The following is a 26,377-nucleotide window of genomic DNA, read 5'->3' as shown; positions in this document are numbered from 1 at the left end:
CATGCTTTAAACAAGGAAGAGAGATGTGTTTTGCTTAGAACTTGCATGAGCATACTATAATGTGGAAATGAAAAATACGTGTGATTATTCTATAATATTTTAATCAGACTTGCCATTTGTAAGCAAATGCAGTATTATTTCATCGCAGCAACAACCAGTGCCGCATACTTTTTACAAATACTTACGGTACGGTATACATGCGGTGGTACTGCGTGTCGCCAGCCCTTCCCAAGGGCGCCCAGCTGCGCGTCCGAACCGCTCCCAGTGCCTCCGCACCGGAGAGCTCAAGCCACAGACTCAACATCTACGACGTCGTGAGCACTTCGTCGCCTCCATTGAAAGCCCCGTGGCTGCAGGTCGCATGGCAGCAGTCGGAAGGGTACGTCATGGCGTCCACGCCCGACGAGATGCCGCTTCTCGTGCCATGGGAGTCCACCTCGTTTGTCAAGGTCGTGTTTGTGTATCCAGAGACCGAGCTACGCCATAAGACGACTCACGAGTCAGTGGTGCTCGAGTTGGATGCATATCTTGGCGTCGTTTCGGTCCTCGCCGCCGACAGCGACGACGTGTCGTACGTGGTGATGTACCAAGGCGAGCCGTACATTGTCGAGCAAGTGGACGCTGTGATCATGGCCGAGCGCATTCACGAGTCCATGCGCTTCGCCATGAACCCCGACTTGCCCGAGAACGCCACCATCGTCGTGCGGCAGTGGCCCCATCGTGACAGCGACCAAGTGGACGTGTTGACCCATGGACAAGAGATCAACGGCGAAATTCGATCCGAGGACTGGATCAAGATCCACGAACATGCATGGGTCATGTGGAAGCTCGCGAGTCGTCACAACCTCGAGCTGCTGCAACCTGTCCAGACCACGTCCCGTATTGATCCTGTAGAAGAAAAAGTTCAAGACGACACCACCCACACTGTTGGGCTTCCCACGGAATCCGAAGACAATCCACGATCGCAACATGTAAACGGAGAGTCGGACCTGCCCACCACCATAACCTGCGACAAGGTGGCGATATGCGACGACGTTCACCCTCAAGAACGGCAAATGTATGCAGATCGCTGCCCGAGTAGTAGCAGTCACCCCGCACAGCCGACTGACTGTCTTGACAGTGTGATAGCCATCACATGTCCTGATCCGAGTCATCCAGTCATCCACCACCAGTCCACATCATGGGACGACCGACCCATCCACGGCACCAACGAGCCTCCATGTGACACGGTTGCGTCATCAACCACGTCACATGTCCAGGTCAACAACACTCGGATGGACCACGCTAGAACAGCATTGGACGACCGCCCCATTCGTCAATCTAGCCGCGAGTCCGACGTCGTACAGTCATCGGACTCGACCGACAATCTCCACACTGACAAAGTCCAACACAACCCTCCAAATGGCCACGACACTCCAAATGGCCACGACACTCCAAATGGCCACGACATTCCCAATGGCCACGACACTCCAAATGGCCACGACAACGATGACCGACCGATGCGACCACTAGCTGTTCGCTATGATGATGCCAAAGAAGAAGAGAAAGAGGAGGGCAAGACCAACGTACTAGCCAGTACTAGTAGTACTAGTAGTACTAGCTCCATCGAGACTACATCCCCCGTCCAGTACGACAAGGCATTCCCGGCTGTGCCTTCCCCACACGATGACATGATGCTGGACCAACCAAGTCCTCCGTTGTCGAAACTCCATCAATTCGCAAACGATGTCGCAGATGTACACTTGATGTGGTCGCTCCAAGTGGAGTTCTTGACCGCGCTGTGCCCGCTGGTCCTGTCGCCGTCCCCCCCCCTTACCCTGGACGACCATACAGTTGTAAACAAGATGCTCACGGCCAAATTAAACGCGCCTTCTTCGATGCATAGCAAAGTGCTGCCAGTGTTCCTTGAGCTAGCCCTGCCGTACCTGGCTTCTTGTGCAGAAGTAAAGCTCACTCGACCGCTCTTGCCAGGCTTGCTGCGTCTGTTTCAGGTTGGATACGTCTCTATCCATATATATATATTTGCGGAATCCATCTATCTCATGTATATATATATGGTTTGAAACGGCTATTGATCTTCAACTACGGTATTTGTGTATTTGTAATTATTCCATGTGACCATTTGATTTAAAGATTGCATATGTGCGTACTTTATTTAAAAGATTGCATTGAATTGTATCGGTATAGTTATTACGTTTTTTTATATTTCATGGGGCAGCTCCCTCGACAAATAATACGGTATATATATATATACCGTATATTTAGTTTAACTAATGAACAAGGGCAATTGTATAAGCAATGATCTAATATATCTTTTATATATATATATATGCCGACTTTTTATTGACGACAATATGTATACATGCCGACTTATTTATTGACGACAATATATATACGACTTATTTATTGACGACAATAGATATATATATGACTTATTTATTGACGACAATATATATATATATATATATACCGTATATTTATTGACGGCAATATATATATATACCGTATATTTATTGAAGACAATATATATATATATATATTATCATCATATCGAAATAATGGACGTGGCATAGCGACAACGCTACGCTAGATCGATCGATATTATATTGTACATTTCATTTTCGAGGTGTATTTTATTATTCATTTTCTGGTTTGGCGCGGACAAATAAGTAAAAAAAGACTTTTCTGCTAGCGTCGTCGATACATGTATGCCACTACATTTCATTACATATATATATATATAAGTCTTTTTCCCATGCTCATTTTCGGATTTGATAACCCTGTTTGTGTAGGTCAAAGCTGCCGTAGCCAAGTTGGAGCCATTTTTAACTGCATTTGTGCGTCAGTTTGCCGTGGCAGACCGATGGGATGCCCTTGAACACGTCCTGGTCGACGACAGTTCCGATGGCTTTCAACCGTTGACTGAATTGGGCGCGGCGCGGCTCTTGATATGGTGGAGCTTAGTGTTGTGTGGCGATATGACTCTAGCTCAACCATCAAGCTGGACATGTCCGAGCCTTCGCCTATGCGATGCACTTGTGGTGTATGCTAGCCACCGCGCCACCAAAGTGCGCGCCGCCGCCGTCGACATCCTCGCCTATGTCGTCCGTCGGGAGTCGGCAGACATGGCCCAGGTGGACACGGTGTCACATATGGACACGTGGCTGGCGTTGGTGGCCGATGCGGGCGTATGTGACGCTGTTCAAAGCCGACTCAAAAACACTCTGACTCCAGCTGAAGCCGACACGAGTCGGGTTTGCAAAGACTCTTGTGGTGTTGCAGACAAAGTTGCAGACAAATATGATGTGGCAAGTACTACGAGTAGTACTACTAGTAGTACTAGTAGTAGTACCCCGCAACGCAAGGCGAAGTCCCGATTTGCCCAGTGGAAGCAAGCGGCCGACTCGATCGTGGTGGGCCACCGGACAACCACCACATCGCTGTCGAATAGTAGTAGTATTAGTAGTACTACTACTGGCGGTGGGGATGGCCATGTGATGACGTTTGCCCAGTGGCAACAAGACCCCTCCACCGACGATGCCGCTAGTACTACTACTACTACTAGTACTACGAGCAACCACACCCCGCGGAAACTCGCCCAGGCCAAGTTTGCCCAGTGGAAGCACGCCCAACAAGGTCAACCTCCACATGGCGATGACGTTATCAATGTGTCTGCGCCGACAGAGTTGTCGAGCACACAACGCGGGGCGGATGACGTAATCAACAAGAATGGCGTAATCAACGAGGATGGCGTAATTCAGGACGAGAACATGACCAACGGGGATGACGTGATCAACGAGGATGACGTAATCAACGGGGATGACGTGATCGAGGCTGCGGACCCCGACGCGCCTCGTGGCGTGGTGGAGGGGGCCCCAATCCTGGCCATGGCACCTGGGGATGGGAATGTGCCTGGGGAAAGTGGGGATGTTGGCGAGGAATTTGCCCACGACGACGACAGTGCCGAGGAGGATTTCCTGGAACAATCCCACGACATATGTCTGTCCTCTGTGATTGTTGCGTCGCCCGGCCGCGTCGAGACAAAACCCAACGAAGCCCCGTGGACACTGGACGGGGAAAAATCCCACGACTGGGAAAGGACGATCGTGGTCGAGCCCACGGACGACGACGACGACGACGAACAAGAGAAGGACATCATGGACCATGTACTGAACGACGAGAACGACCAATCGGATGGGAGATTTACTCACGATGACGTGATCCACGACGAGGAGCAAGTTGATGACGTGATCGATTGCGACGACGGACGAGATGACGTGATCAACGACGACGGACCATACGATGACGTGATCAACGACGAGGAACAAGATGACGTAATCCATGACGGACAAGATGACGTGATCAACGACGCACAAGATGACGTGATCAACGACGACGACCAAGGCGAGGACATTGGGAACGACAGCATTGAGCAAGTAGATGCCACGTCGGATGCGTTTCTGCCCCATAATCTGAACGTTGACGCCAAACCCGATCACGACCACGACCGTCAGGACGTGGTGGTCGCGCGCGCCATTTGCTTTAGCGACGTGAGCGACGACGACGACGACGTCGCCGTGTTGGGCGGTCTGGACGACGACGACGACCACGACGTTGTGGACGAATATGCGATACTGTTTGTCCCACCGTGCGACACCGCGTCAGTCCGTTTGCCGGTAGACAAAGATCAAGGGCAAAGTACCGAGTTTGACGCCGAGTTTCCCCCCGAGTCGACGGATCTGTGGGACCCCGACGTCCTCTTCCTGCCGCCGCGCATGGTGGACGCCGAGCTGGCGCGGCTACGGCGCCTCTGGGGCGACGATACCCGGGGGTTCTGGGGCGCCGTGCTCGATGCAAGTCCTGTCGTGATATTGGCCGCGCATTTTCCATTCAACGGCGGCGACGACGACCAAGACTCGGACGACTTGATGCATTCTTGGCAGAAAGAAGACGAAGACGGCGAAGTGCTGACAGAGGCCGACCGCGAAGCCATCGCCGCGTACGTCCGGCAGTGGCATGCGGCGCACCTGGCGCTTCGGCTCGAGCTGACCCCGCCGACGCCCGTACCAGAGGACGGGAGGTCGGGGACGGACAAGCTCAAGGCGAGTCGCTTGCTGCAACGGCCGTCGTCGTTTGGGATGTCTGCTTCGTTAACCTCGTCGCAGGCGGCTGTTCCCACGACGCCGTCGTTTCTACGGAAACCGACAAGTGGAAGCAGCGGCATCAAGTTGCCCCGGACGGCGTCCACGCCTCCTCCGACCACCGCCTTGCCGACTTCGTCGGGGGGCCCGGGCACGCCGCCGACCCCCGCGCGGCAGATGCGACTTCCAACGACGAGGACCACTGGCTTGCGCACGCCGTCGTCTCGGTCGATTAAGCAGTGAGACGCGTAAAGATTAAGTTAACGTGAGTTACATCGTACTATTTTGTCATATGTATTTTACTGTACGATTGTATGCCGTGATTGGAGAAATGTGCCTTTGCATCCGGAACATCCGGATAATTATAAACTAACGTTAGCATAAAGTTAATTCAGAAGTAACAAGATCAGAAAAAACTGCATTTTCGTTTGTGATTGGCTAGGATAAAGCTGTAGATTCATTGGATTGGCTAGAGCAAATCAACCCTGGAAGGACCAATCAAGTGAAATGGATGAAATACTATCCAATCAAAGGCGAGCATTGTGAGATATACGCCTCTGATTGGGCAAAACTAGATTAGATCTTTTTCAGAGGCGCGGTTAGATGAGTTTCTTGGACTTGAAGAAGCTCTTGAGATAGATAATTTGCCACACGCCAACGCTGAGGAGCACGGCAATGGTCATCGCATTCAGGTACGTCACGCGGGAGTTGGTGGACTCGTTCGTGTCGCGCATGGACGCTTCGCGGTCGCGGACGTACAGCATCTCGCGGTGAATCTCCGCCACAGTGTCTTCCAGCTTGCGCAGCTCCTTCTCCACAGGCATGAGATGCTCGCGCTTGGCCACGTCCGAGTAGTCGATCGCTTCAACACCGTGCTTGAACTCAAACGCGATTTGGACCGACACCGCGTTCGAGTTGGCAAAGCACACCGCGTATGTCCCGTAGCTCTTGGCCGTGAACGTGAACTCGTGGGACTCGTCTTTGGCGGTATCGATGTCTGCGTCCGACGACAGCTGCTTCTTCTGCGGGTCTTCGAGCCAGAATTGGACCCCCGTCTTGCCGCGCACACTGCCCAGGACCTGGTACTGCGTAATCACCAACGACCCTTCGTCCACGTCCGTGGTTAAGCACTTGGTCGCAGATGCGCGCACTTGAAAGATCACGGCTTGGGTTGTGCCTAGCATGCACGCCAGGAAGGCAAGGACACATGCAACCGCCGCCAATTTGGCCATGATTGTAATCCGAAACACGTCGCACACTGGGACGACCTCAGGTTTTGCATCGTTTTGTTTTTAATCGGAATACATACTAAATTCAAGTTCATTTAAAACTTATCGATTTAACTACCTTGAAATCGTACTTAACGAACAAAAACAAATATTTCGATTCTGAAATAATATACTACTAGTATTAATAGTACAAGTACTCAACTGAAAAATATATCAAATCTGCATTAACAGTTACTAGTAACCGTAGATCAAATCGAGTGACGTAAATTTATTGTATTATCGACCATAATGTATACTAAAAGTTGTATTTTTATTCGAAGAATCGCAATTCCAGCGCCACGTTCACAATCGAACGCACAAAACTCCGATCAGAATGATGATGCAGCCGACGACGGTATTCCTTGTCTTCTGCATGCTGGTGAACTCCGTGCATGGGGTCCAATTCGACATCCCCACGCGTGTGGAGAAGTGCCTGAGCGACGAAGTTGCTAAGGACTCCTTTGTCCTCATCCAGTACGACGTCCTCGGCAACGCGCAGGGTCGCACGGGAGTGTCGGTGATGATCCAAGATCCGCTGGGCAAGTACATCAAGGAAGACTCGGATGTAGACGTGTCTAGCGGCGACTTGCACAAGTTCTCCTTCAATGCCGGCACCGCGGGAAGCTTCTCGACGTGCTTTTTCAACTCGAACGAGTACACCGTGCGCGTGTCGCTCGACTTCAAGCATGGTGTCGAAGCCAAGGACTACTCGGAGATCGCCAAGCGCGAGCACCTTTTGCCGGTGGAAAAGGAACTCCGCAAGATGGAAGACACGGTGGACGAGATTCACCGAGAGATGCTGTACATGCGGGAGCGGGAAGCGTCGATGCGCGACACGAACGAGTCCACGAACGCCCGCGTGCTCTGGTTCAGCTCGTTCTCGATCTTCGTGTTGCTGGCAATGGGGTTGTGGCAAGTCATCTACCTCAAAAAGTTCTTCAAGTCCAAGAAACTCATCTAAACGACGTCGTAATATATATGGCGGACGGATTTTATTATATTGGACCAAATATATAAATATATATAGGATATGTTGTATATATTTTTAAATATTTTGGGATTGCCTTTAGTTGGTACACTATTAGTAGGTAAGACGCACTAGGTGTCTCACATTGAACGTGGAAAAACATTGGTTGATAATTCAAACTATTTTTGCAATCTCGACATGCATTAATATTTCCTACTTACGTTAATTATATCGGTGGTACATCCCTGGCAGAGATGAACTATCTACTGTTACTTGGTGGTTCACGAAACAAATACAAAACGTAAACAGTATCTAGTATATACTACTAGTACTACTAACTAAAGTGGTAGTGTGGTTGCACAAGTAAAGTTGAGGTACATGTCATGAAAAAGCAACATGAGTAGAACCTCGCATGCACTACAGCAAGACCAACACAAAGACTGTATGTTGACAAGGTACTTGTTGGGGGCTGGACCTAATCGAAGCCTCAAATAAGAGGGGTGAATCGAGCCGAGCCACGAGTCAATTCGACGAAGTTGTCGTGTTGCCAACATGAAGTCAACCATCATCCAAGACAGTGGCTTGGACGATGCAAGTGGCAACATACTACCGGTAGTACACAAGCGAGAATTTGGTCGGTTACATTGTGAATAACTGGACAAGATTTGATGTTAATTTCTACTTCGAAATGTTGGTGCTAGCATGTATGTACTGTACACTACTTCGATGTATATGCTTATGAGTGAGGGGGAGGCAGTTTTTCACTAGTGGTGTTTTGGGGTTTTGCTCGTGGATTTTCAGGTAGAGTTAGACGTGGGGCTTCGCTCGTGGTTAAATGGTGTGGTGGAGTTTTATTTAGTGGGCATTACTGGGTTGTTGCTTCATAGTCGAGAAGCCCAGTACTAGTACAGTAAGTGTAATATCACTCCATCATAGCTAACGTAAAACAAGCAAACAAGCCGTGGGCCCTATATCTTTGCGAAGGTATTGTAACCGTGTTTGAGCTGTAGTGCTTGCTACTCATACCAGTTATAGTTCGAATGTTTACGCGTCGATACGTATAAGGATGCCCAAGCAATTCTCGTTAACAGTAAGTTCCACAGTTTAACCACGAGCAAAACAACAACACATGACATTTTCGGTGACCACCAGTAAAAAGTCAAATGGCCACACGTTTTTATCCTATTCCCATGAGTGAGGCACGGCGAGTTCGACGAGTACGGTATGTCGAATGGAGGTGAGAGGAATGCGAGTTGCACTAAGCTTATGGTATAGAGATGGAGGAGAGGCAGCCTTCCACAATGCCCCCAAGCTAACACCATCGTGGCTCCTGGTCCTGTCCTACTAACGTTAACGCCATACTGTAGTTACCATTAACGCGTGTTGGATAGTTGTTAGTATAAGGAACCATTTTTGCCATAACGTTAGTCGTAGATGGGTACACCTTTCCCATGCATAAGCCACCAACCAGTACAGTAGTTCAGGCAATGTTGTATTCGTACGCTTGACGTTAGCCAGTCCTTGGACACTAAGAATGACGCACAACTCCACCTTGAGACAATATCGCCATGCATTTGTACGCCCAAAGAACTTAAATTTGTGCGTTTCAAAATCCTTCAACTCACGCTGAGTATACTTTAATCCAGTGTTTCGTGAATGTTTCGTAAATCAGTGGTATTTTTCTATACTTGAAGTACCATACAAACTCCAGCATAAAGGAAAATCGATACCTCCGCTTTACGAAACAAAATGTTTCGTGACTGCATTGAAATTGTTTCGTATTTGTTTCGTAAACCGTGTATATCTAACGTTACCATTACAACCAAGTTACTGTCTTGATACTAACTGTAAAGTTAGTACTACTGGTAGTATTACTACTACTACTAATAAGGTAGCTATTTTTGGGCTAGGCTAAACTTACAGTTAACCATCGATTTGTCGTAGAGTTGTTATGGGTACAGTCAGCCAATCAAACGAATCTGCAATTTTTGGCTAGCCAATCAACAAAGCATATTGGTTTGAGCTACCATTTATTTGGAAATACCAAGGACTTACGAAACATCCGGTTAATTAACCGGTACATAAGGGGGGCTCCTCGGCCTGGTTCGCTTCGCTCCCGGCCTCCGGTGCTCCCAAGGATTAGATAGATCATTGCTGTGATACTGAGTCGCTGCGCGGGCGAACGGGCCTGGTTCCCGGCCCTGGCCTAAGCTAGCTCCTAATCGTTCCGGATAAGTTGTTTCGTGTTTGTTTCGTAACCATCATTCTCTTTCAAAATAAAGTATGGACTTCACTATCGGAGTGTTGATCTTGTTTCGTAAATGGGTAAATATGTATAAATAGTTGTCCACATCGTTGACAACCCTGTTTCGAATTGAACTGTAGCGACCTAGTGGCCTGCACAGCCGCCTCGTAAGAATGATGGTTACGAATGTACTGTTTGACGGCTACCCTTTGACATTGGTCATCCCAATTTGAAAGGATGCATCCCCGTGGCCTGCACACGAAGCCACTCTGTGTGCACGTGCTGCATCTACACGTATACTACAACCCAAGGCAACGCATTCCCTGATCTCTTGCTCATTGTTCATTTCATTGTCTGCCAACTGCTACTACCGACATCTACCAAATATGAAAACCGCGCTGATCATTTCTACTGTTGCCGCCTCGGCAATCGGTACCGAGCCACCCAAGGCATCCAACTGCGTCTGTCGCTTCTTTGAATCGGAATCGACCGCCAAAGCCGATCTCTTGGTCAAGTTTACATCCAACAAGGCATCCCTTGACGCCATCACGACTGCTAAATCGTCCAATTACCGCCAGGGAGTGTACGATGTGTTGATCGAACAAGCCAAGGCGAACGAAGCGCGCTTAGCCCCCCTCCTTCCATCCGGCCAACATATCTCCAGCGTGTACATTGCAGGCGGCGTCGCCTTGTGCAGTGTATCCAAAGAAACGTTTGACAGGTTAACCGCTTCCGATTTCATTGAGTACGTGGACTTGAACAACACCAACGACATTGCGCTACCGGACGTGATCAAGGGGGATCGTTCCTCCAGCCGCCATCGCGATGCAGGGAACGAATGGGGCGTTGAAACCGTCGGGGCCCCCGCCATTTGGAAGTACACGAGGGGGAAAGGGGTGGTCGTGGGTTCCATCGACTCGGGGGCTTTGTATACCCACGAAGCCATCAAAGACAACTGGCGGGCCGACTACGGCTGGTTCGACCCAACCAATGGCACCGCCACGCCTTATGACAGTCAAGACCACGGCTCGCACACTATCGGCACTATGGTCGGGCGTGGTGGCATCGGGGTGGCTCCCGACGCCCAGTGGATTTCGTGTACATTTGGGGATGCCCCCACGTTAGAGGTAATGCTCCAGTGTGCGCAGTTCATACTGTGTCCCACGAAACCGGAGGGATCTGCTGTCGACTGCTCCAAGGATGTGGACGTGGTCAACAACCCATGGACTAACCCTTGGTTTGAAGCCGCCATTACCGCGTGGAAGGCGGCGCGCATCATTCCGGTGTTCGGAATCGCCAATCGGGGCCTGGAGTGCTCGTTGGCTGCGTCACCGCGGGCGTATAAGCACGTGATTGGCGTCGGGCCATCGGGTCGGCCACCAACGAGCCCGACACACTCGCGTACTTTTCGTCCAAGGGGTCTGTCTCCAACGGCCCCGTGTATGTCAAGCCGGACGTTTCAGCACCTGGTTATTATGTTCGATCGGTGGGTATCGTCAGCAACTCGGCCTACGCGTCGGACGCGGGCACGTCCATGGCATCCCCCCACGTCGCCGGTGTCGTCACCCTCCTCAAAAGTGTGAACCTGTCGCTGGACTTTGACGCAGTGTACACGTACCTGACGGCCACCGCGGACCAAAACGAGCTCAACACGACGGAACCCCACGCGTGGCTCGCGTCACTCACCAATGAAACTCTCCCCGGCTCCCCCCACTGTGGCGGCCCCCCAGACGATTCGTGGCCCAATAAACGGTTTGGATATGGCCGAGTTAATGTAGCGACCATTTTGCATGATGGCAAGCTCAACGACAAGCGTCGCCCGACGTGCCACGAAGAAATATGACCGAAAACAGCACCATTGGGGATGCCCTTGCATGACCCACTAATACTGTTCCAACGATGATTCGAAGCTCGAATACTCGATAATTCACAAATTGCAGTAGTTCCTTCGTCATGCTGCCAACCACACAAGCATTTATAGTGTGATTTTGCAGGTTCTACTCCATACTAGTACATATGTAGTACTGCAAAGTGGCTACCACTTGCTTATGTCGGTCCGCGACACGCTGGGGCTCACGGCAGATACCGTCGCAGATTGGCAAGCCGTGCATACTAGTAGTACTCGTTGATTGTAGGTGCTGACAAGTTGAAGTTCCCCCCGAATACACTATTCGAATGTTGGTAAAATTGAATATTGGCAACCTAACGTCAACCTCCACACAAGTTGTGCTGTAGTGTGACACAACAGCACTTTGAACTGGAATGGATGTAACGCTTGACGGTTTCACATGTAAGCAAACCTTGGCATGCAGCAACAGGCAGCGGCGGCGGCCCCACCCCATCGGTACACGGCGGCGGCGATCGCAGCGCTGTACACGGACGTGTCCAAGCACTTGAAGGATCTCAATGCGCATTCGAATGTCGCGGTCCGCGCGGTGACGTTGCCGTCGGACGACGACATTGCGGCGCTGGTCGAGTCGCGCGCGACGTTCTTCCCAGAAAAGTACCCCGTGGCCGCCGTCGACACGAGCAACGCTGCGAATCTCCGGGTTCGAATTTTTTTCATACCTCTTCAATACGGCGATGACGACGACGATGTAGACGCGGGACGACGTGGCCCGGCCGGGCGGCGGCAAGCGGGCGAATGGCGCGCATGTGTTGGTGGCCGGCAAGCAGCGCGCGGTGCCTGCCGCGGACCTCCCCACGTCTGTTCATAACGACCTCGTCCACGTAATAGTAGCATTAAGCAGTGGATATGTGCATGTATGTATGCTATAGGATCAAGGGGTTCCTTCGAAAGCACAGCATTGAGATGGCCAACACCAGACTGGGGCTGCAACAGTCCAGCAATGCCAAAAAAGATGCGCGAAGCCAAAGCGTAGTCGCACGCAAACGACGGCAAGCCATGATCGCTACGGCCACGGAGGCCGAGACGCGGAAGAAGGCATGTGCCACATTGGCATCGACATATATATATATATATGTAGGTGGTGGGGAAGCAGGCGCTGATTTCCGAGCTGATGCGGTCGACCAAGTTCAACATGCACGACATCTTTCAAATGAGCTGCCAGTTTAAAGAACTCGCGCGGAAAAACGGCACCATCTCCTGTGACCACTTTGCCACGATCATTGGGTATCGTTATTTGGCAAACATGATATATATATATCAAGTCGTGGCAAAAATGATATATTTTTAGCCACATGATATATCCCATTCTTGGCCCAAAATAATATATATGTTGTTTTGGATGTAGGAGTCATTTGGGGAAACTGGTTGGGAGTGTGACCCGCACGCCTATCACGGACGAAGACTCGGCGATGGCGGGAGTGTCGTCGATTGGTGAGACGATTTCCGCGTCCAACGCGCTCGTGCAGCGGCTCTACGGAGTCTTTGACCAAGACTTGAATGGCAGTATCGATTTTCGAGGTGCATACGACACAATATGGTGCCATGTTTGAATTATTTGTTGTGGGGGGTAGAGTTTATCATTGGCATCAACAGCCTCGTCCAGGGCACGTTGGAGCAAAAACTAGACTCGCTCTTCAAAATGTACGACAAAGATGGAAGCGGTACGACATCCGGATGTAGACATACATTCTCGGTCGTTGATTCGGACAAAACGCACGATAACTTATACCATGAACGGTAGGCACGATTTCGATTTCCGAGCTCGTGTTGATTCTCAATGGTGGCCAAGAAAAGATGTCCCAGTTGGTATATATATATATATATATATATATATCATTGCTGCGTGTCGAGTGTATACATACAGTGCTCTCATATATATATATCACTTATAAATATACCGACTGTACGTATTTCCCAGGCCATTTACATTGACGATTACTTTGCCCATGTTGACACGAACGGCGATGACGTGGTAAGGTCGTCATCATCATACACAGATATTATATCGGGGTAGGTTTCGGGGTATATATCACTAAGAGGGCGGTAGATCTCCGAAGAAGAGTTCGTCCAAGCGGCGTCCGTGGAGCCCCTCGTGCTTGAAGCCTTGAGTAAACCGCTGTCATTCAACCGCCACACCAGCTTTGAATTGCGCCAAGTACAAAGCTCATGTTATGTGGTGTATACATCATGTTGTATTTGGGCCGTAGAGTCTGCGGTGCATCACCGAGCGCTTAAAACTCGACTGGAGCGTCATGTTGTCCATCTTAGACGACGTGAATGAAGCTACAAAGCCCGACCGAGAAGCCGCGGCCCAGGAACGCATGGGACTGGTCAAGACCAACCAATCCGAGCCCCCCGCCTACGAAGCCCCTCCCGCCCCCCTCACGAGTGCGCAGTTCCACAACATCATGTTCCAGTACCTCCACGACCCGCAAGCCGACGACGGGCACACGCTGCAAGATCTGTTTAAGTCGTACGTGCCATCGCAGGCCCCCGCCGACCCGAGTATGTACACCCCCCCCCTTAACACTCCACGTCATATATATTGAATCGCCTTGGACAGGATAGTATATACTAATAGTATTACTAGAAAATCGAGGCAAAGCCAACTGCAGAGACTTTGTCCGCGACTTGGCGGGCATGTTGAGGTAACAAAGATCGTCGTCTGTCATCACAACACCTTTGGTTTCATAGCTAGTAGTACTAGTTCTACTACAACTTTTGTGGAAGGAAAAACGTAGGGTCGTGTTGGTATCAAGCATATCAAGTATCACTAGTATTACTACTAACTGTGAATGGTGGGGTAGGATGCTCGTGGTGGACACGACCCACGACGACGCGTGTTCGCGGTTTTACTTTCGGTTCTTTGACTACGACTGCGATATGCAAATCACGCGCGAACAGCTCAGTAGTGTCGTGTGCTCGAGGTACTCGAGTCTAGTACTAGTCCTAGTATTACTAGTTGGAGGAGAGCTCAATCGTGCATATAGTTTTGGTACGATGGGCAATGAACTGCTGGAAACGATGAAGTTGCTCCAAGGCATCGACGCCAACGGCGACGGCGAGTTGACAAAGGAAGAGTATTTGGAAGCAGCCAAGAAGAACCCGCTCTTGCTGGCGTCCATTTACATTTGCATTTAATACCGTTCACTTTAGTACATTGTGCAAATCAATTAAAAAAATTTGGACTAGTTATTTCGCCAAATAACGTGAGCATTCGAATCGAATTCAAGCTTCTTTACCAACCAACTCTGTATTGGAGATTCCGTATGAATAATAATTTCAGGATAATCCCATTTATTACAGGACAGGCGAAGTGGATATTAGCCAATCAGAAATCATCTCGGTTCGGATTGTACGAACCATGGAAATTTAAAGAAAGTGGTCCATAAGAGCATCTCCACCGCGTAGAGCTAAAAGCTATCTATTTTTAAAGCTATTCGAACTTCCGGATGAATCGATTTTTATCCGGCAAAAAAATAGCTTTTTCAGCAAAGAAAAGTTATTTGGACCACAAATAGCTTGTATTCCGGCTTTTTGCCGGTTACCATTCAGAAAAAGTTATAATTATCCGGAAAAACGAAGTTTTACCAAAATAGATAGCTTTTAGCTCTTCGCGGTGGAGATGTGCTCTAAGCTATTATATATACAACGATTTGTACATCATATATAGTGCCAAGGGAGGGGGCCGAATCAAGCGTTTGGATTGGCAGATATTCACCAGAACGCGTGATTTGATTGGCTTAGGCGTTATTTTTAGCACGTCCACCGAGTCGTGGTTAACGTTGGATGTGTATCTGTACATCATCATCATTCTGGTCATTGTCGTGGGATGGGGTGGTCGCGTCGGGAGGTTCCGCGTCGGTGGTGAGAAACGAGACTCCAGCGGATCCGGACGGGGGCAGCGACGGCGTGCGCCTCAAACTGGTGCGTAGTCGAGTGCTGGTGAGGGGCATCGAGCCGCCGGTCGTGGGGGGCAGTTCCACCGACGACGCGCGCGCCACAGACGGTGTCGCAGACGGATGGTGGTGGGTCGGGGAGTCGGCAAACGTGACCGAGCCGTACGTTTTGTGCCCGCGGCGCCCCATAAACGCGTCTTTGGCCTTTTGCACCGTCATGGCCGCTGCCGTCGCGTCCTCGAGTCGCGCCATCTGCGCATCCTCCGACCGGCCAAACAATCTACAATATCAAATATGATATTACATTTAATTTCATATAGATTTCATGAAATAGCAACTAAATTTATATCGATACACAATCGATCGACCAATCACAACCACCCACTCACATGGCCAATTTACATGCAAACTTGAGTCTTGTTGTGTTTACACCAAATAAATATCGGCAGAAAAAATGAAGAATTGGGCCAATCCAATTGCAGGAAATCAATTATATTTCAACCAATCAAACACAACGAATTCGAGGATGCCTTAAAGTAGTGTGATGATGGGTGCTCACAATCAAATGCGCAGAATCACCAATATCGGCAATCGATATATTCGACCAATCAAAACCCACCACACGAATCAAGTAGCCAATCAAATGATATCCTCGACCAATGCAACATATCGAATTCGGGTGTGACTTTAATTAGTGTGATGACTTTAATTACTGTGATGGCTTTAATTCGTGTGATGACTTTGATTAGTGTGACACTGGACCATTTTGACATACAAAAGTCAACGCATCAACCGATAGATATTTCGCGAATCAGCATAAAAGTCGGCCAAATATTTTGGGTAAAATGTCAAATCGATTGGACAAATCTGCACACAATTCCAAATCTATAGATAGGGTCCTACGACCCAATCGAAACGACCAACTAACTACTAACTACTACTCGTCGACGTACTTGAACTTGGCACTGGAAGATCGGGGATGCCGTTGTTGTTTGCTATGGGTAATCGTAAACCCACATCGCAGGATGCACTTGATCGTCTGCACTGCCGTGTTGCGATCCATGTCCTTCTCATCCGACGTCAGGTATACATATGGCACCAGCCCATCATGCTCTTTGCGCGGGTCGTTCCGCTGGGGGCCATATACCCAGCCCTCCTCCATCCTCTTCTTCGCCCATACATCGTGGGTATTTTCCGCCAGCAGCTCCACCAGAGAGTTCAGCTCCGGACTGAGCGAAATGTCGTCTGTAGCGATTGGTTGAGGCGCGTAAGTGTCGCCGTCGGCCACCGCCAGCCCAAATTCCACGTCAAAATCCATCATACTAGATGACGTCGCGCTCATGAGGGTGTTGGCAATGCGCGACCCAGTGATGGTACTACTAGTACTACTACTAGTAGTACTATTGCCGGTCGAGTGGTGATGCGTGGGTTGCATGATGTACCCCAGGGCCTGGATCACCTTGAGCGCTTCGATGGACGTGTCGCGGTCATATGCTTTGGATTCGTCCGACAACTGATCGTACGCGACCTATTTGTTTCAATATATACAATATTATAAACACACACAAAAAAATAATATATTTTTTGCAGTTTCACAGATGTGACAGGGAGAAATGGCCAAAAGACCTGGTAGAACCAATCAAACTGCGACATCGTACGTCTCACGATACTTGACAACCATACCCAGAAATAAATATACAAATATAATATATAATTAGCCCAGAGTCCCCCAAGCGTTGGAACGACGACCAACCGAGGCATAATACTATACTACCATATATATATATAATATATATATATAATATATATATATATATAAATATCATCCCAGTTCTTTCGTTTTGGAACCACACAACAAACGACATCGAATATATCGATACATCATCATCCTCCATTGTCCATTCAATATCTATGATTGTCCAAATCCTTGAAACCACACAATCCCATATATATATATATATATATATATATATATATATAAATAAATCCAATCCGAAACACAGTATCCTCCTACCAGGTCTGGGTGCAGTTTGAGTTGGTTGTCACGCTGGGGTCCGTACTTCCATCCTTGAGCGACGCGGCCTTGGGCCCATACTTCATGGGCATTATGCGCGAGGAATTCGGAGAGCCTCGCGATGGAATTCGGCAGCCGAACCATGGACGTGTCTGTGGGTGTAGGCGAGTACTTGTACCCGTGGAGTTCGCGGGCATCGAGGGGCAGCAGCGCCTTGTCAAACCGCTCGACAAACGCAATCGCTTCGCGCATGACACACGTCTCCAGGTCATGATGCGGCAGTCGGATCGTGCCTAATCTAGCCTTTTTGGCCAAAAAGAGCCGAAATTGCCGCACGAGTTCGTCGAACCGGCAGCTGTGGCCTCGGCCGTGGTCATGTGCGAGCTGTACATTGAGCAGTTGGGCAATGTCGTCGTCAGAGATTTCCACATTGCGTTCCTTTTTCAGCGATGACGTAATCGGTGATGACGTAATCGGTGATGACGTAATCAACGACGACACGTGGCGCCACCACGAGCAGGCAAAGTACCGCACCCAGCTCCACTTGGACACGATCACCGTTTCGTGACCCGCAAGGATGCTCTCGCCTTGATATACCACCCGACAGCACTTGATGTGGCTACCGCCGCCGCCGATGCTTGGATGGACATGATGGAGTCCAAAGCTCGACATGCGCCGCTGCTGGATCGATGGATCTGTGACACTGTCGTCGTCGTCTGCAACGTACAGCGATTGGTCGCCCATCACATGAAGTGCGATACGGTCAAACGTGAGCGATCCATCGTCCAGTTCGAGCACATCTCCAGGCTGGAGCTGATCGATCATGATCAGGGGATTCGCCGCGTTCGACGCCAGCGGCACATACACGGCTGGAAACTTGCGGTACATGTCGGCGTGGCGAATATGCGACGACGTTTTTGAACCATAAAGCGATTTCTTGGCGAACAACGACCATGCGACAACGTGCGCCGCGTCGAAATCGACAAAGAACCGCCGGAGAGGCCGGATAAACGCCAAACATATCCGGATGACCCGAATCGCGGTGCGGAACTTGTGCGCGAGGCGGGTCCGCTCGGCTTGGAGGTATGCAAAGTCGACGAGGAGAACGCATGCCCCGCCCGTGAGCGGCACCGGCTCTTTCCGGGTGAGTCGTACCCGCCATGTGAGGTTGGTCCAGTACTCTGTGAGTTGTTGGAGGACATCATACTCGATCAAGACATCGGGTTTTGGGTGCTTCATCCTGTCGCCGCCGCCACTGGGCTGGGTACTACTAGTACTAGTACTAGTACTAGTACTACTAGTCGGGTGGGGCACGAGCAACAGGTCGAGCTTGGCCGCGTCCGCGGCGCGCTTTTCATCTTGCGCGATCGAGTAATACTCGCTCAAAATCGCAATAAACATGTTGACCACGATCAGAAACACAAAGATCATAAAGGTAAAGAAAAATAGCCCCGCCATGACTGGATTCGCCTGCGACAGCGTTGACAAGTCGAACGCACCCAAGAGCATCTGAAAGCACGACGCGAGGCTGCCACTCAAGCTCCGGTACTCGCGCACGTGCGTCCCAAACAGCAAAAACCCCATCACAGCATACCCAAAGAAGATAAACACGAAGATCACGACGAATGCGACGAGGTCCTTGGCCGCGAGCCGCAGCGTCGTCCACAGCATGTTGAGCCGGGTGTTGAGGCGGAGGTACTTGAATACAATCGCGACACTCACGAGCGCCACACAAGCAGAAATGTTGGTCACGTCTTGGACCACCGACCCAATGTGCCCCAGGTCCACAAAGCAATCACGGCCACTACATGACTCGATTTGAGATATATATATATATATTGCATGTCACGAAAGAAAATAATTGGTACTCTGCAGGGTTTGCCCGAGCGAAAATAAATATATATTATGTATAAAGAAAAAAACCATTTTTTTTGTGTTTGTTATAAAACATAAATAGTTGCGCGACAGATATTTTGTGTAGTCTTAGTACTATCATACCTTGGATCATCATCATCTAGATCCATAAACAATCGACACAATCATATATATCAAATGAACCAATCAGATTGCAGGAAACCAAATATATATCATCCACGTCTAATTAGTGTGTGACATCATACACTTTATAACATATACAAAGAATCAATGGATGAGATCGAATCAGTCCATATTTTACCCGTCCCAGGACTACTACTCCAACAATTAACAACAGTCGATGAGAGGTCCTATCATTTTTGCATAATGTTATAGAGTGCATTATCAGAATAAACTAGATTTAAATTCCACGGAACATAAATACGCAACATTACATAGGACAGGTTATCACTAATTAGGTGAAATATACTTTAGTACTCGATTCTATTAATCATGCAATCTTGAAGGCTATAAAGTTTTAGATGATTCTAGGAACACGGGCGGATTCACCACAAAAAACTGCGTAAGAATATGACCTTCGTTTTACAAAATTGCTAGTTCAGCGTGAAAAATGTCCAGAAATCAAGCAAATCCATATACATTAGTTGCAAATAAATCAATCCTTTATATATTGATTAAATATACCTGAGAATGGACACACAGGTATGGCGGCGGACAATATCCTCGAGCACGGGAACCACATCATGACAAAGCCAGAGGTACTTGAACCAAGTCCACACAAGCGCATACAAACACCCGAGCTGGAGCACATCCACAGCATTCCACATAGACTGAGTGTACTTCTGGACGCCCACTTCCGAGCAGCTCTGCACCTCGCGCACTGTAAACATCCCCGTTACACCCCCCAGGAACAGCATCAGAATGTTCTCCAATGATAAAAATGCCGCCAAGCTGCGGTACCCGAGTACATGGAAGCTCCATATTCGCTGCGTGAGCTCAATGTGATCGGTGGATGAGATCTCAAACATCACTTGAAAGTGAGTAAACACGGCAGAGCTGGGATTGTACAGGGCCCATGTAGCTGCCACGTATCGGGTACTGGGGACCACCAGCGACTGCTGGAGCAGGCCGAGGACGACGGCGCCGGCGGTCGCGTTGTCCCGAGGCAAGTACGCCGTGTATCCCCCTATGGGTGGAAAGATAGGAATATATATATATATATGCCGTCGTACCAGTGCCATAGTCCATGCGAGCATTGATAATGCTTGGTGTAAACAGCAGCGAGCGCACGAGCAGCGGCAGGTCCTTCTCATATGCGATGATCTTTCCGACCGATGGATCGCCGTCAGATGATGACATGTATGGCGATGTGTCTTGTTGATGCAGGGAAAACGCGGGATAGCACACTTCGTCGGGGAAGAGCGACAGCGTGGACCCCGTGTCCATGAGTTCGCAGGGCATCCCTTGCATGCGGCCAGATCGGACCTGGATGCTCGAGATGCGGCGGACGTTCAGTTCCGTCGGGTGGTAGTACGTATCGAGGAGGACGTCGTTGAACCATTGCCACATTTCGTCGAGGCCGTCCACTTCGTAAAAGTTCTTCTTGAAGCTGACGTTGTTGAACTCTTGATCGAGGTACGCTTGCTCGAGGGCGTCGTTGTGCTCGAACGGCACTTGGATCGGTAACGTGCACACAGTCGTCATCATGATCGCGAGGAAGAGCAGGTACACGAGCAGTTCCTTGTAGAACGAGTTGCGCTTCTCTTCCTCGAGGGCGTACTGCACCCGCTTCATGTGCACGCGCATGGTCGAGTAGTACTGCATCTTCTGCGCCAACCGCGCCGCGTCCGACGGAACGCCGCCCACCAACGGTGTGCCACCTCGAAGCATGTTCTTGAGTCGGTCGGCTTGCTGGGCAAGCTTTGACCGTTGCGAGGTCGACACGCCCGACGTGTCATCTCCTCCATGGACATCGAGGCCCTGCGACGGCGGCGATGATGTGGAAGACAGTTGTGTACTTCGATTGCTGTCGCGCCTGGGGGTGGCCCCTGATGCAGCCAGCGGTGTTGCCGCGGCAGACTCCATGATCAACACCCTCCTGGTCAAACTTCGAATGAAAATACAACAAGTGGGACGCACCCATGCATGCGTTTAACCCTCTTCCTAAAAAACGTCAAAACGTTAAACTCGACTTTATCATTCAAAACTACTAATAACCAGTTACTTGTGCAGTACTACCTACTGTACACTTCCACGCTTTCATGCGTACCAGCGCACTTCAAAGGTTGCATGGCGTTGGCATCGTATGCAAAAGGTTGCTGTTGTTGTGAGTATATTGCCTGTAACGTTATCACAACGTTGTGTTTTGCATACAGTCGTAGTATAAACTGTACTAGTATTGTGCTTTTCACTGAACTTTGGACTTCGCAGTCGAAACTTCAAAGCGATTTCGAATGTTTTTCCCGACTGATTTTACCCAATCCGAAGCGACAGTCTGGAATCGAGTGATGTGATTGGCTTAAGACATTCATAATCTCTTTGTTTAGGCTATTCGATTCGCCTCCCCAGTCCAATTTAGTGTTGAATACACAATACTACACCGTACAGTATCGTATAAAACGTGTTTAGGTTTAAACGTAACACAAAGTGGGATACTAAATAGCACGGACACGTTCTTTCCTTGCGATTGATTCCATTCCCTGACATCGGCGATGGTACCGCAGCGCCGCGTCCACCATCATCTTCGTAGGACCTCCATCCTTCACGGAGCTTCCGCGACTCAATCTTCGACATCTCTCGTATCCTCATCATCATCCACGTCAACCCTCTGCCACAACCAACCTGTACTGTCTTACATCCAACGTTTATTATCGTGTTCAACGCAACCAGTTTGTGATCGGGTTGGTGTGCGCCGGCGCCGCTTTCTTAGGCTTGGTGGATCGGTCATGCAAGCTGTGGTTCTCTTTGTGCATGTCCCGGGGATGCAGTACAAGTCGACTACTTATGGGATGAGCAATCTCCCTCGGCTTGAGGTCTTCTCTGTGCATCCAGTGGAGTTGACGTCCCTGTGTCACTACCGTCTGGGCGTTTGAAGCACCGGGCGCCGCCGGCATCACGTCATGGAAACTCGCTAGCATGGACGACTGGCGGACGTCGAATGCTGGCAGGGGTCCTGCCGTGTGGGGCCGCTTGTGAGCCTTCTTGCGTCGTGGAGATGCCGCGTCCCCCCCTTGCATGGCCACTTCCGTCAACCGGTTGACTTGTTCCTTGGCCACATGGAGCTTCTGCACGACCTTTTCGTACTGCAACATGCGGAATCGATTCGCTTTCTTCAGGGCGGAAATGACCATGGCGGGATTCGCCAGGTCCGACTCCAGTGCGTTCATGTCGTTCGTGTTGAGGAATTGGACGGTCGCCGTATCGGCGTGCGCGCGCGTCACAGTCGCCTCTAACGCGACGATCGACTGCTTGGCGGTACGGAGGTCCGTGGTCAGGGTCTCATTCGCTCGAAGGAGGGTCGCGTGCTTGCTTGCCAAGTTCTTGTACGCAGCTTGAGATTTCTGTCCATACTCCTCCCACTTCTTCAGGTCGTTCTTGGATGCTTCGTGCTCAGCGTTCATCGCGTGGAGTTGTTTCCGTAACAACGACAGCTTGGTCTCGTACGTTGCCACGACGTCGTCCAGTCGACGACCTGAAGGAGATGAAGGCGACTTTGATGGAGAGGGGCCGTCGCCAGTGGTAGTCGTCGACGCTTTGAAGAACAACCGAATCGGCGCTTGGGCCACGACCTGTCGTCGGCATTGCGGGCATTGCTTCTTCGCCCGCAGTGCGGCGTGTATGCATCGGCCATGAAACACGTGACCACATGGAAGCGCATGGAGCTCATGAAGCAACGGGTCCAAGCATATCGTACAGTCGCCTTCGTCCATCCCACCACCGACGGCTTGCGTTCAACGTTTGAATTTGATTTCAAAGGGGGGAGTTCTTATCCGGGATTATTCCGGATAATTCATAGTCCAGAATACAAATCCTCCTCAACGAGATGGAGGCGCAGTGAACCGGCCGTCATGACGGCAATGGAAAGAGTGCTAGTGGCCTGAGCTTCACGCGTGCTTCTAATGTCGACACACATCCAAGAGGACCGCTGTGATACAACGACCTCTATTGGAATGTATGTATGTCAAACTAGTAGGACGCGATACAGCGCCAGCAGTACGATCAGCAGCACCACCGCCACAAACACGACAACTACCATGCTCAGTACTTTGATCGCGTATCGATCCATCGGCGTCATCGTCTGCAACGCAGTCCCTTCGTCGCGACTCAGTTGGAGGTGTCGATATTGCTTAGACAACGCACGCGGCCGCGCGTGCACCTTGGGGCTCTGTCCACGCACGTATTAGGTTCCCCTCATGTACTCTACATCCCACGACGTACATTTCGAAGCGCTTGGTGCAGACGTTGTCGATGATGTCTCCGTCTTAACGTGGGATGCGTTTGCTCCACATGCCACTGCTCCCGCTCCCCGTTGTCGTCCCTGGCCACTTGGTCTTCATGTTCCTGACCTTCGTCAAAGCTTTCAAACGCCCGCGAGAGCAACTCATTGTTAGCCGTCCCTCGAACGCCCGTCATGTCCGTGGGAAGCTCTAGCGTCTCCTCGACTTCGTCCATCGGCTCCCGCACGCCCAGTTTGCGCAGCATGCTCGCTTCCAGCGCCGCCTTGCGGCTTTGATGTCGTCGCGTCTTCTTCATGCTGTCGTCGCCGTTCACGGGGATGTAGTGCGCCTTGTCGCTCGAGCCATTTAACGTGTTCGAGTTGCTACGATAGAAAAACCTCCATAAATGAATATATAATCTATGGGAGGAAACGGTCGACGTACATGGTAGGAATACTAGACACATCGGTAGTACTACTAACGGTGAGTGGTGGGCCATCGTCGACCTTGTGTGAATCAAACACATGGCAGAGATGGGTTGCCACTTCGAAGAGGAAGATCGAGCTTTCAGCTGACGACGCCACGTCCAAGCTGTGCGAGACCCAGTTGTGAACGTCGTCGAGCATGACTTGGCCCTAGTATGCTGTCACTTACTAGATACTCCGGAGTAGTATGTGTGATAGAATGAGATCTGATATTAAAAGTACCTCTGGCGTAGCTAGCATTTGAACGTAGCTTTTGATGGCAGAGGTGGCTTGACTGGTGGCAGCTTTGACTTCGGGCGTACCAAGGGCTTGCGTTGTCTACGTGCATGTTGACATAACCACGATGATATGATCGAGGGGTGTAGTTACTTTGATGACGGCGGCGACGGTGTCTTGGATTGCTGCATGACCTTCGGGGGTCGAGAGGACGTCGAAGGCATGAGATTGCAGTCGCTGGGGGTAGATGAGTGGACGACGACAACGGTCAAGCAACACATGATGGGCAGGGTACCGTGGTAGTGTCTGTCCACGCAACGGAGGACTCGGTGGTGAACACGGGTAGCGACTTGGCGATGGCAACAGAGAGGAGGCGGGAGATATCTCGCGCTCGTTGTGGTGCAAAGCTCTTTAAGGTATCCCAGATGCGCTCACTCCACACGTTTGGGTTCATGACCGACGTCGAGATCAATTCCGCACCTGCAACCATGGAGCGTCGATGAGGCGGGAGTACCGAAGCATGCACGCATACGTACATGGGGTAATAACCGTCACGTCCACCGCTTGTCCTGCCAGTTGCATGAGCGCATACGACAGGAGTCCGAGGTTTCCTATCAGTCCCCGCGGCGGCGGTGGCAAGGGCGGTGGCGACGATCTCGGCACACCTGCCATCATTCGCTTGAAGTTCGTTTCGTCAACGTAGGATCAACAAATTTCACCCGTCTGCGGACCATACTAAAGGCAATATAAATTGTCGCGCCGGTTCGAAAAACCACGAGAATTTCGCGTTTTTTTATAAAAATGGCAATTGGGTTAGTTGAAAAACGCGAAATTCTATCCAAATTGTGTGAAAAATAGTCTAAATACCGACGTCCCATTGGCTGGAATCAGTCCAATAATTCCCCACCACAAATACATGATGACGGATGCCGACGGCGGTCACGCAGGGTACCCGCTAAGCATGCGGCGAAGCTCCAGCTCTGCATCATGGATTGATTCCACGATCCACAGTAACATCAGTGTCAAATACGATGTCAACGCCAGCGCTCTCTCGGTGGATGCCACGGGATCTGTGGGCGTCCTTGCGGGGAGGAAAGGGCTGTACGTGATCGATCTCGAGTCGCCGTACCAACCCGCCCGCACCCTCCATCACCAGGTACACATCGTAGATGCAATGCCCATCGGATCGTCGCATTGAAGTGTCTTGGTAGACCAAGTGGGATGTCACAGTCGTCAAGTGCAACCCCCACGTGCTCTACAAAGGGGTGGTTGCGTCCACGTCGAATCACAACACATTGCTGTGGAACATCGACTACAACACATCCTCGCACGTCGGCGGCGGCGTCCTGTCTTCCCATCAGCCTCTCATGTCTACCCTTCGCGCACACACCCGTCCTGTGAGCGACGTCGCGTGGAGTCCGTCCGAGCCGACCGTGCTCGCGTCGTCGTCTGCCGACACCACCACGCATCTGTGGGACATTCGAACCCCCCGAAAGCCCGCGCAATCGCTTTGTGCGTTCACCACCAGTGCGACACAAGTGGAATGGAATCGACTCGATGCGTTCTCGTTGGCCACGGCGCACGCCGGCGAAGTACAACATGTTCATATATGCTATTTCCATCTCCACTCTCATTTCCCACCCCCATGATTGTTCAATCGACCTACTGTATATTGTATTCTTAGTATGTACTAGTACTACTACGTATTATTAGTTTACTCCTAGCCTATCTTTTGTAGGCATACTATATATATTCCATTTTCAAACGGCACATATATACATCTATCACTATAACCAATATATATATATATGCCATTTTCAAACGGCACATAGATGAACATAATATTTATAGTATAATAGAAGTGTACTGGCTATGTAATATGTATACTACTAGTGTAGTACACTATATGTATATATATATAT

The 26,377-nt window shown here is 50.1% G+C and overlaps 9 protein-coding genes across 13 annotated transcripts in view; 5 read left to right on the top strand and 4 right to left on the bottom strand.

Annotated features, from left to right (window-relative positions):
• The first annotated feature begins 186 nt into the window (after window positions 1-186).
• Window positions 187-5,424, top strand: H257_17007 (hypothetical protein). Its single transcript, XM_009845645.1, has 2 exons — window positions 187-1,991; window positions 2,793-5,424. Exons 1-2 carry the CDS (start codon window positions 198-200, stop codon window positions 5,382-5,384), a joined length of 4,386 nt encoding a protein of 1,461 aa, XP_009843947.1. The 5' UTR covers window positions 187-197; the 3' UTR covers window positions 5,385-5,424.
• A 316-nt stretch (window positions 5,425-5,740) lies between these two features.
• H257_17006 (hypothetical protein) lies at window positions 5,741-6,414 on the bottom strand (the record flags this gene model as incomplete). Its single annotated transcript, XM_009845644.1, has 1 exon — window positions 5,741-6,414. Exon 1 carries the CDS (start codon window positions 6,371-6,373, stop codon window positions 5,741-5,743), a length of 633 nt encoding a protein of 210 aa, XP_009843946.1. The 5' UTR covers window positions 6,374-6,414.
• Window positions 6,415-6,693: 279 nt separating this feature from the next.
• On the top strand, window positions 6,694-7,439 carry H257_17005 (hypothetical protein). Its single transcript, XM_009845643.1, has one exon. It carries the CDS (start codon window positions 6,744-6,746, stop codon window positions 7,368-7,370), a length of 627 nt encoding a protein of 208 aa, XP_009843945.1. The 5' UTR covers window positions 6,694-6,743; the 3' UTR covers window positions 7,371-7,439.
• A 2,568-nt stretch (window positions 7,440-10,007) lies between these two features.
• H257_17004 (hypothetical protein) lies at window positions 10,008-11,535 on the top strand (the record flags this gene model as incomplete). The annotated part of the gene is made up of 2 exons (XM_009845642.1): window positions 10,008-10,970; window positions 11,009-11,535. The coding sequence occupies 2 exons, from the start codon at window positions 10,008-10,010 to the stop codon at window positions 11,462-11,464; spliced, it is 1,419 nt and encodes a 472-aa protein (XP_009843944.1). The 3' UTR covers window positions 11,465-11,535.
• A 369-nt stretch (window positions 11,536-11,904) lies between these two features.
• H257_17003 (hypothetical protein) lies at window positions 11,905-14,734 on the top strand. Of its 4 annotated transcripts, none has more exons than XM_009845640.1 (13): window positions 11,905-12,170; window positions 12,223-12,326; window positions 12,400-12,565; window positions 12,624-12,754; window positions 12,876-13,048; window positions 13,102-13,191; window positions 13,272-13,336; window positions 13,449-13,502; window positions 13,578-13,685; window positions 13,738-14,035; window positions 14,121-14,178; window positions 14,338-14,457; window positions 14,521-14,734. In XM_009845640.1, the coding sequence occupies exons 1-13, from the start codon at window positions 11,928-11,930 to the stop codon at window positions 14,669-14,671; spliced, it is 1,761 nt and encodes a 586-aa protein (XP_009843942.1). In that variant the 5' UTR covers window positions 11,905-11,927; the 3' UTR covers window positions 14,672-14,734. The 4 variants fall into 4 exon arrangements, with proteins under 4 accessions (XP_009843942.1, XP_009843940.1, XP_009843941.1 ...); XM_009845638.1 differs by having other exon boundaries at window positions 12,609-12,754; XM_009845639.1 differs by having other exon boundaries at window positions 12,223-12,565.
• Window positions 14,735-15,146: 412 nt separating this feature from the next.
• On the bottom strand, window positions 15,147-21,403 carry H257_17002 (hypothetical protein; the record flags this gene model as incomplete). The annotated part of the gene is made up of 5 exons (XM_009845637.1): window positions 15,147-15,709; window positions 16,383-16,957; window positions 17,444-19,247; window positions 20,003-20,504; window positions 20,551-21,403. 5 exons carry the CDS (start codon window positions 21,401-21,403, stop codon window positions 15,310-15,312), a joined length of 4,134 nt encoding a protein of 1,377 aa, XP_009843939.1. The 3' UTR covers window positions 15,147-15,309.
• Window positions 21,404-22,165: 762 nt separating this feature from the next.
• Window positions 22,166-23,273, bottom strand: H257_17001 (hypothetical protein). Its single transcript, XM_009845636.1, has one exon. It carries the CDS (start codon window positions 23,245-23,247, stop codon window positions 22,195-22,197), a length of 1,053 nt encoding a protein of 350 aa, XP_009843938.1. The 5' UTR covers window positions 23,248-23,273; the 3' UTR covers window positions 22,166-22,194.
• Window positions 23,274-23,295: 22 nt separating this feature from the next.
• Window positions 23,296-25,154, bottom strand: H257_17000. Of its 2 annotated transcripts, XM_009845634.1 has the most exons (7): window positions 24,992-25,154; window positions 24,751-24,935; window positions 24,609-24,692; window positions 24,462-24,557; window positions 24,199-24,389; window positions 23,756-24,137; window positions 23,296-23,702 (listed from the first exon to the last, which is right to left on the bottom strand). In XM_009845634.1, exons 1-7 carry the CDS (start codon window positions 25,128-25,130, stop codon window positions 23,499-23,501), a joined length of 1,281 nt encoding a protein of 426 aa, XP_009843936.1. In that variant the 5' UTR covers window positions 25,131-25,154; the 3' UTR covers window positions 23,296-23,498. The 2 variants fall into 2 exon arrangements, with proteins under 2 accessions (XP_009843936.1, XP_009843937.1); XM_009845635.1 differs by having other exon boundaries at window positions 23,296-24,137.
• Window positions 25,155-25,374: 220 nt separating this feature from the next.
• Window positions 25,375-26,377, top strand: part of H257_16999 (hypothetical protein) — a gene marked incomplete at its 5' end in the record, with an annotated part of 5,350 nt that continues 4,347 nt past the window's right edge. Inside the window, 2 exons of the mRNA XM_009845633.1 lie at window positions 25,375-25,611; window positions 25,667-26,047. Of these exons, the coding sequence (XP_009843935.1) occupies window positions 25,375-25,611; window positions 25,667-26,047 (618 nt within the window). The remainder of the gene's footprint in view (window positions 25,612-25,666; window positions 26,048-26,377) is intronic.

Source organism: Aphanomyces astaci (assembly GCF_000520075.1).
Source record: "Aphanomyces astaci strain APO3 unplaced genomic scaffold supercont1.96, whole genome shotgun sequence".
NCBI classification, from domain to species: domain Eukaryota; phylum Oomycota; class Saprolegniomycetes; order Saprolegniales; family Verrucalvaceae; genus Aphanomyces; species Aphanomyces astaci.
This window is presented reverse-complemented; position numbering and strand designations above follow the sequence as displayed.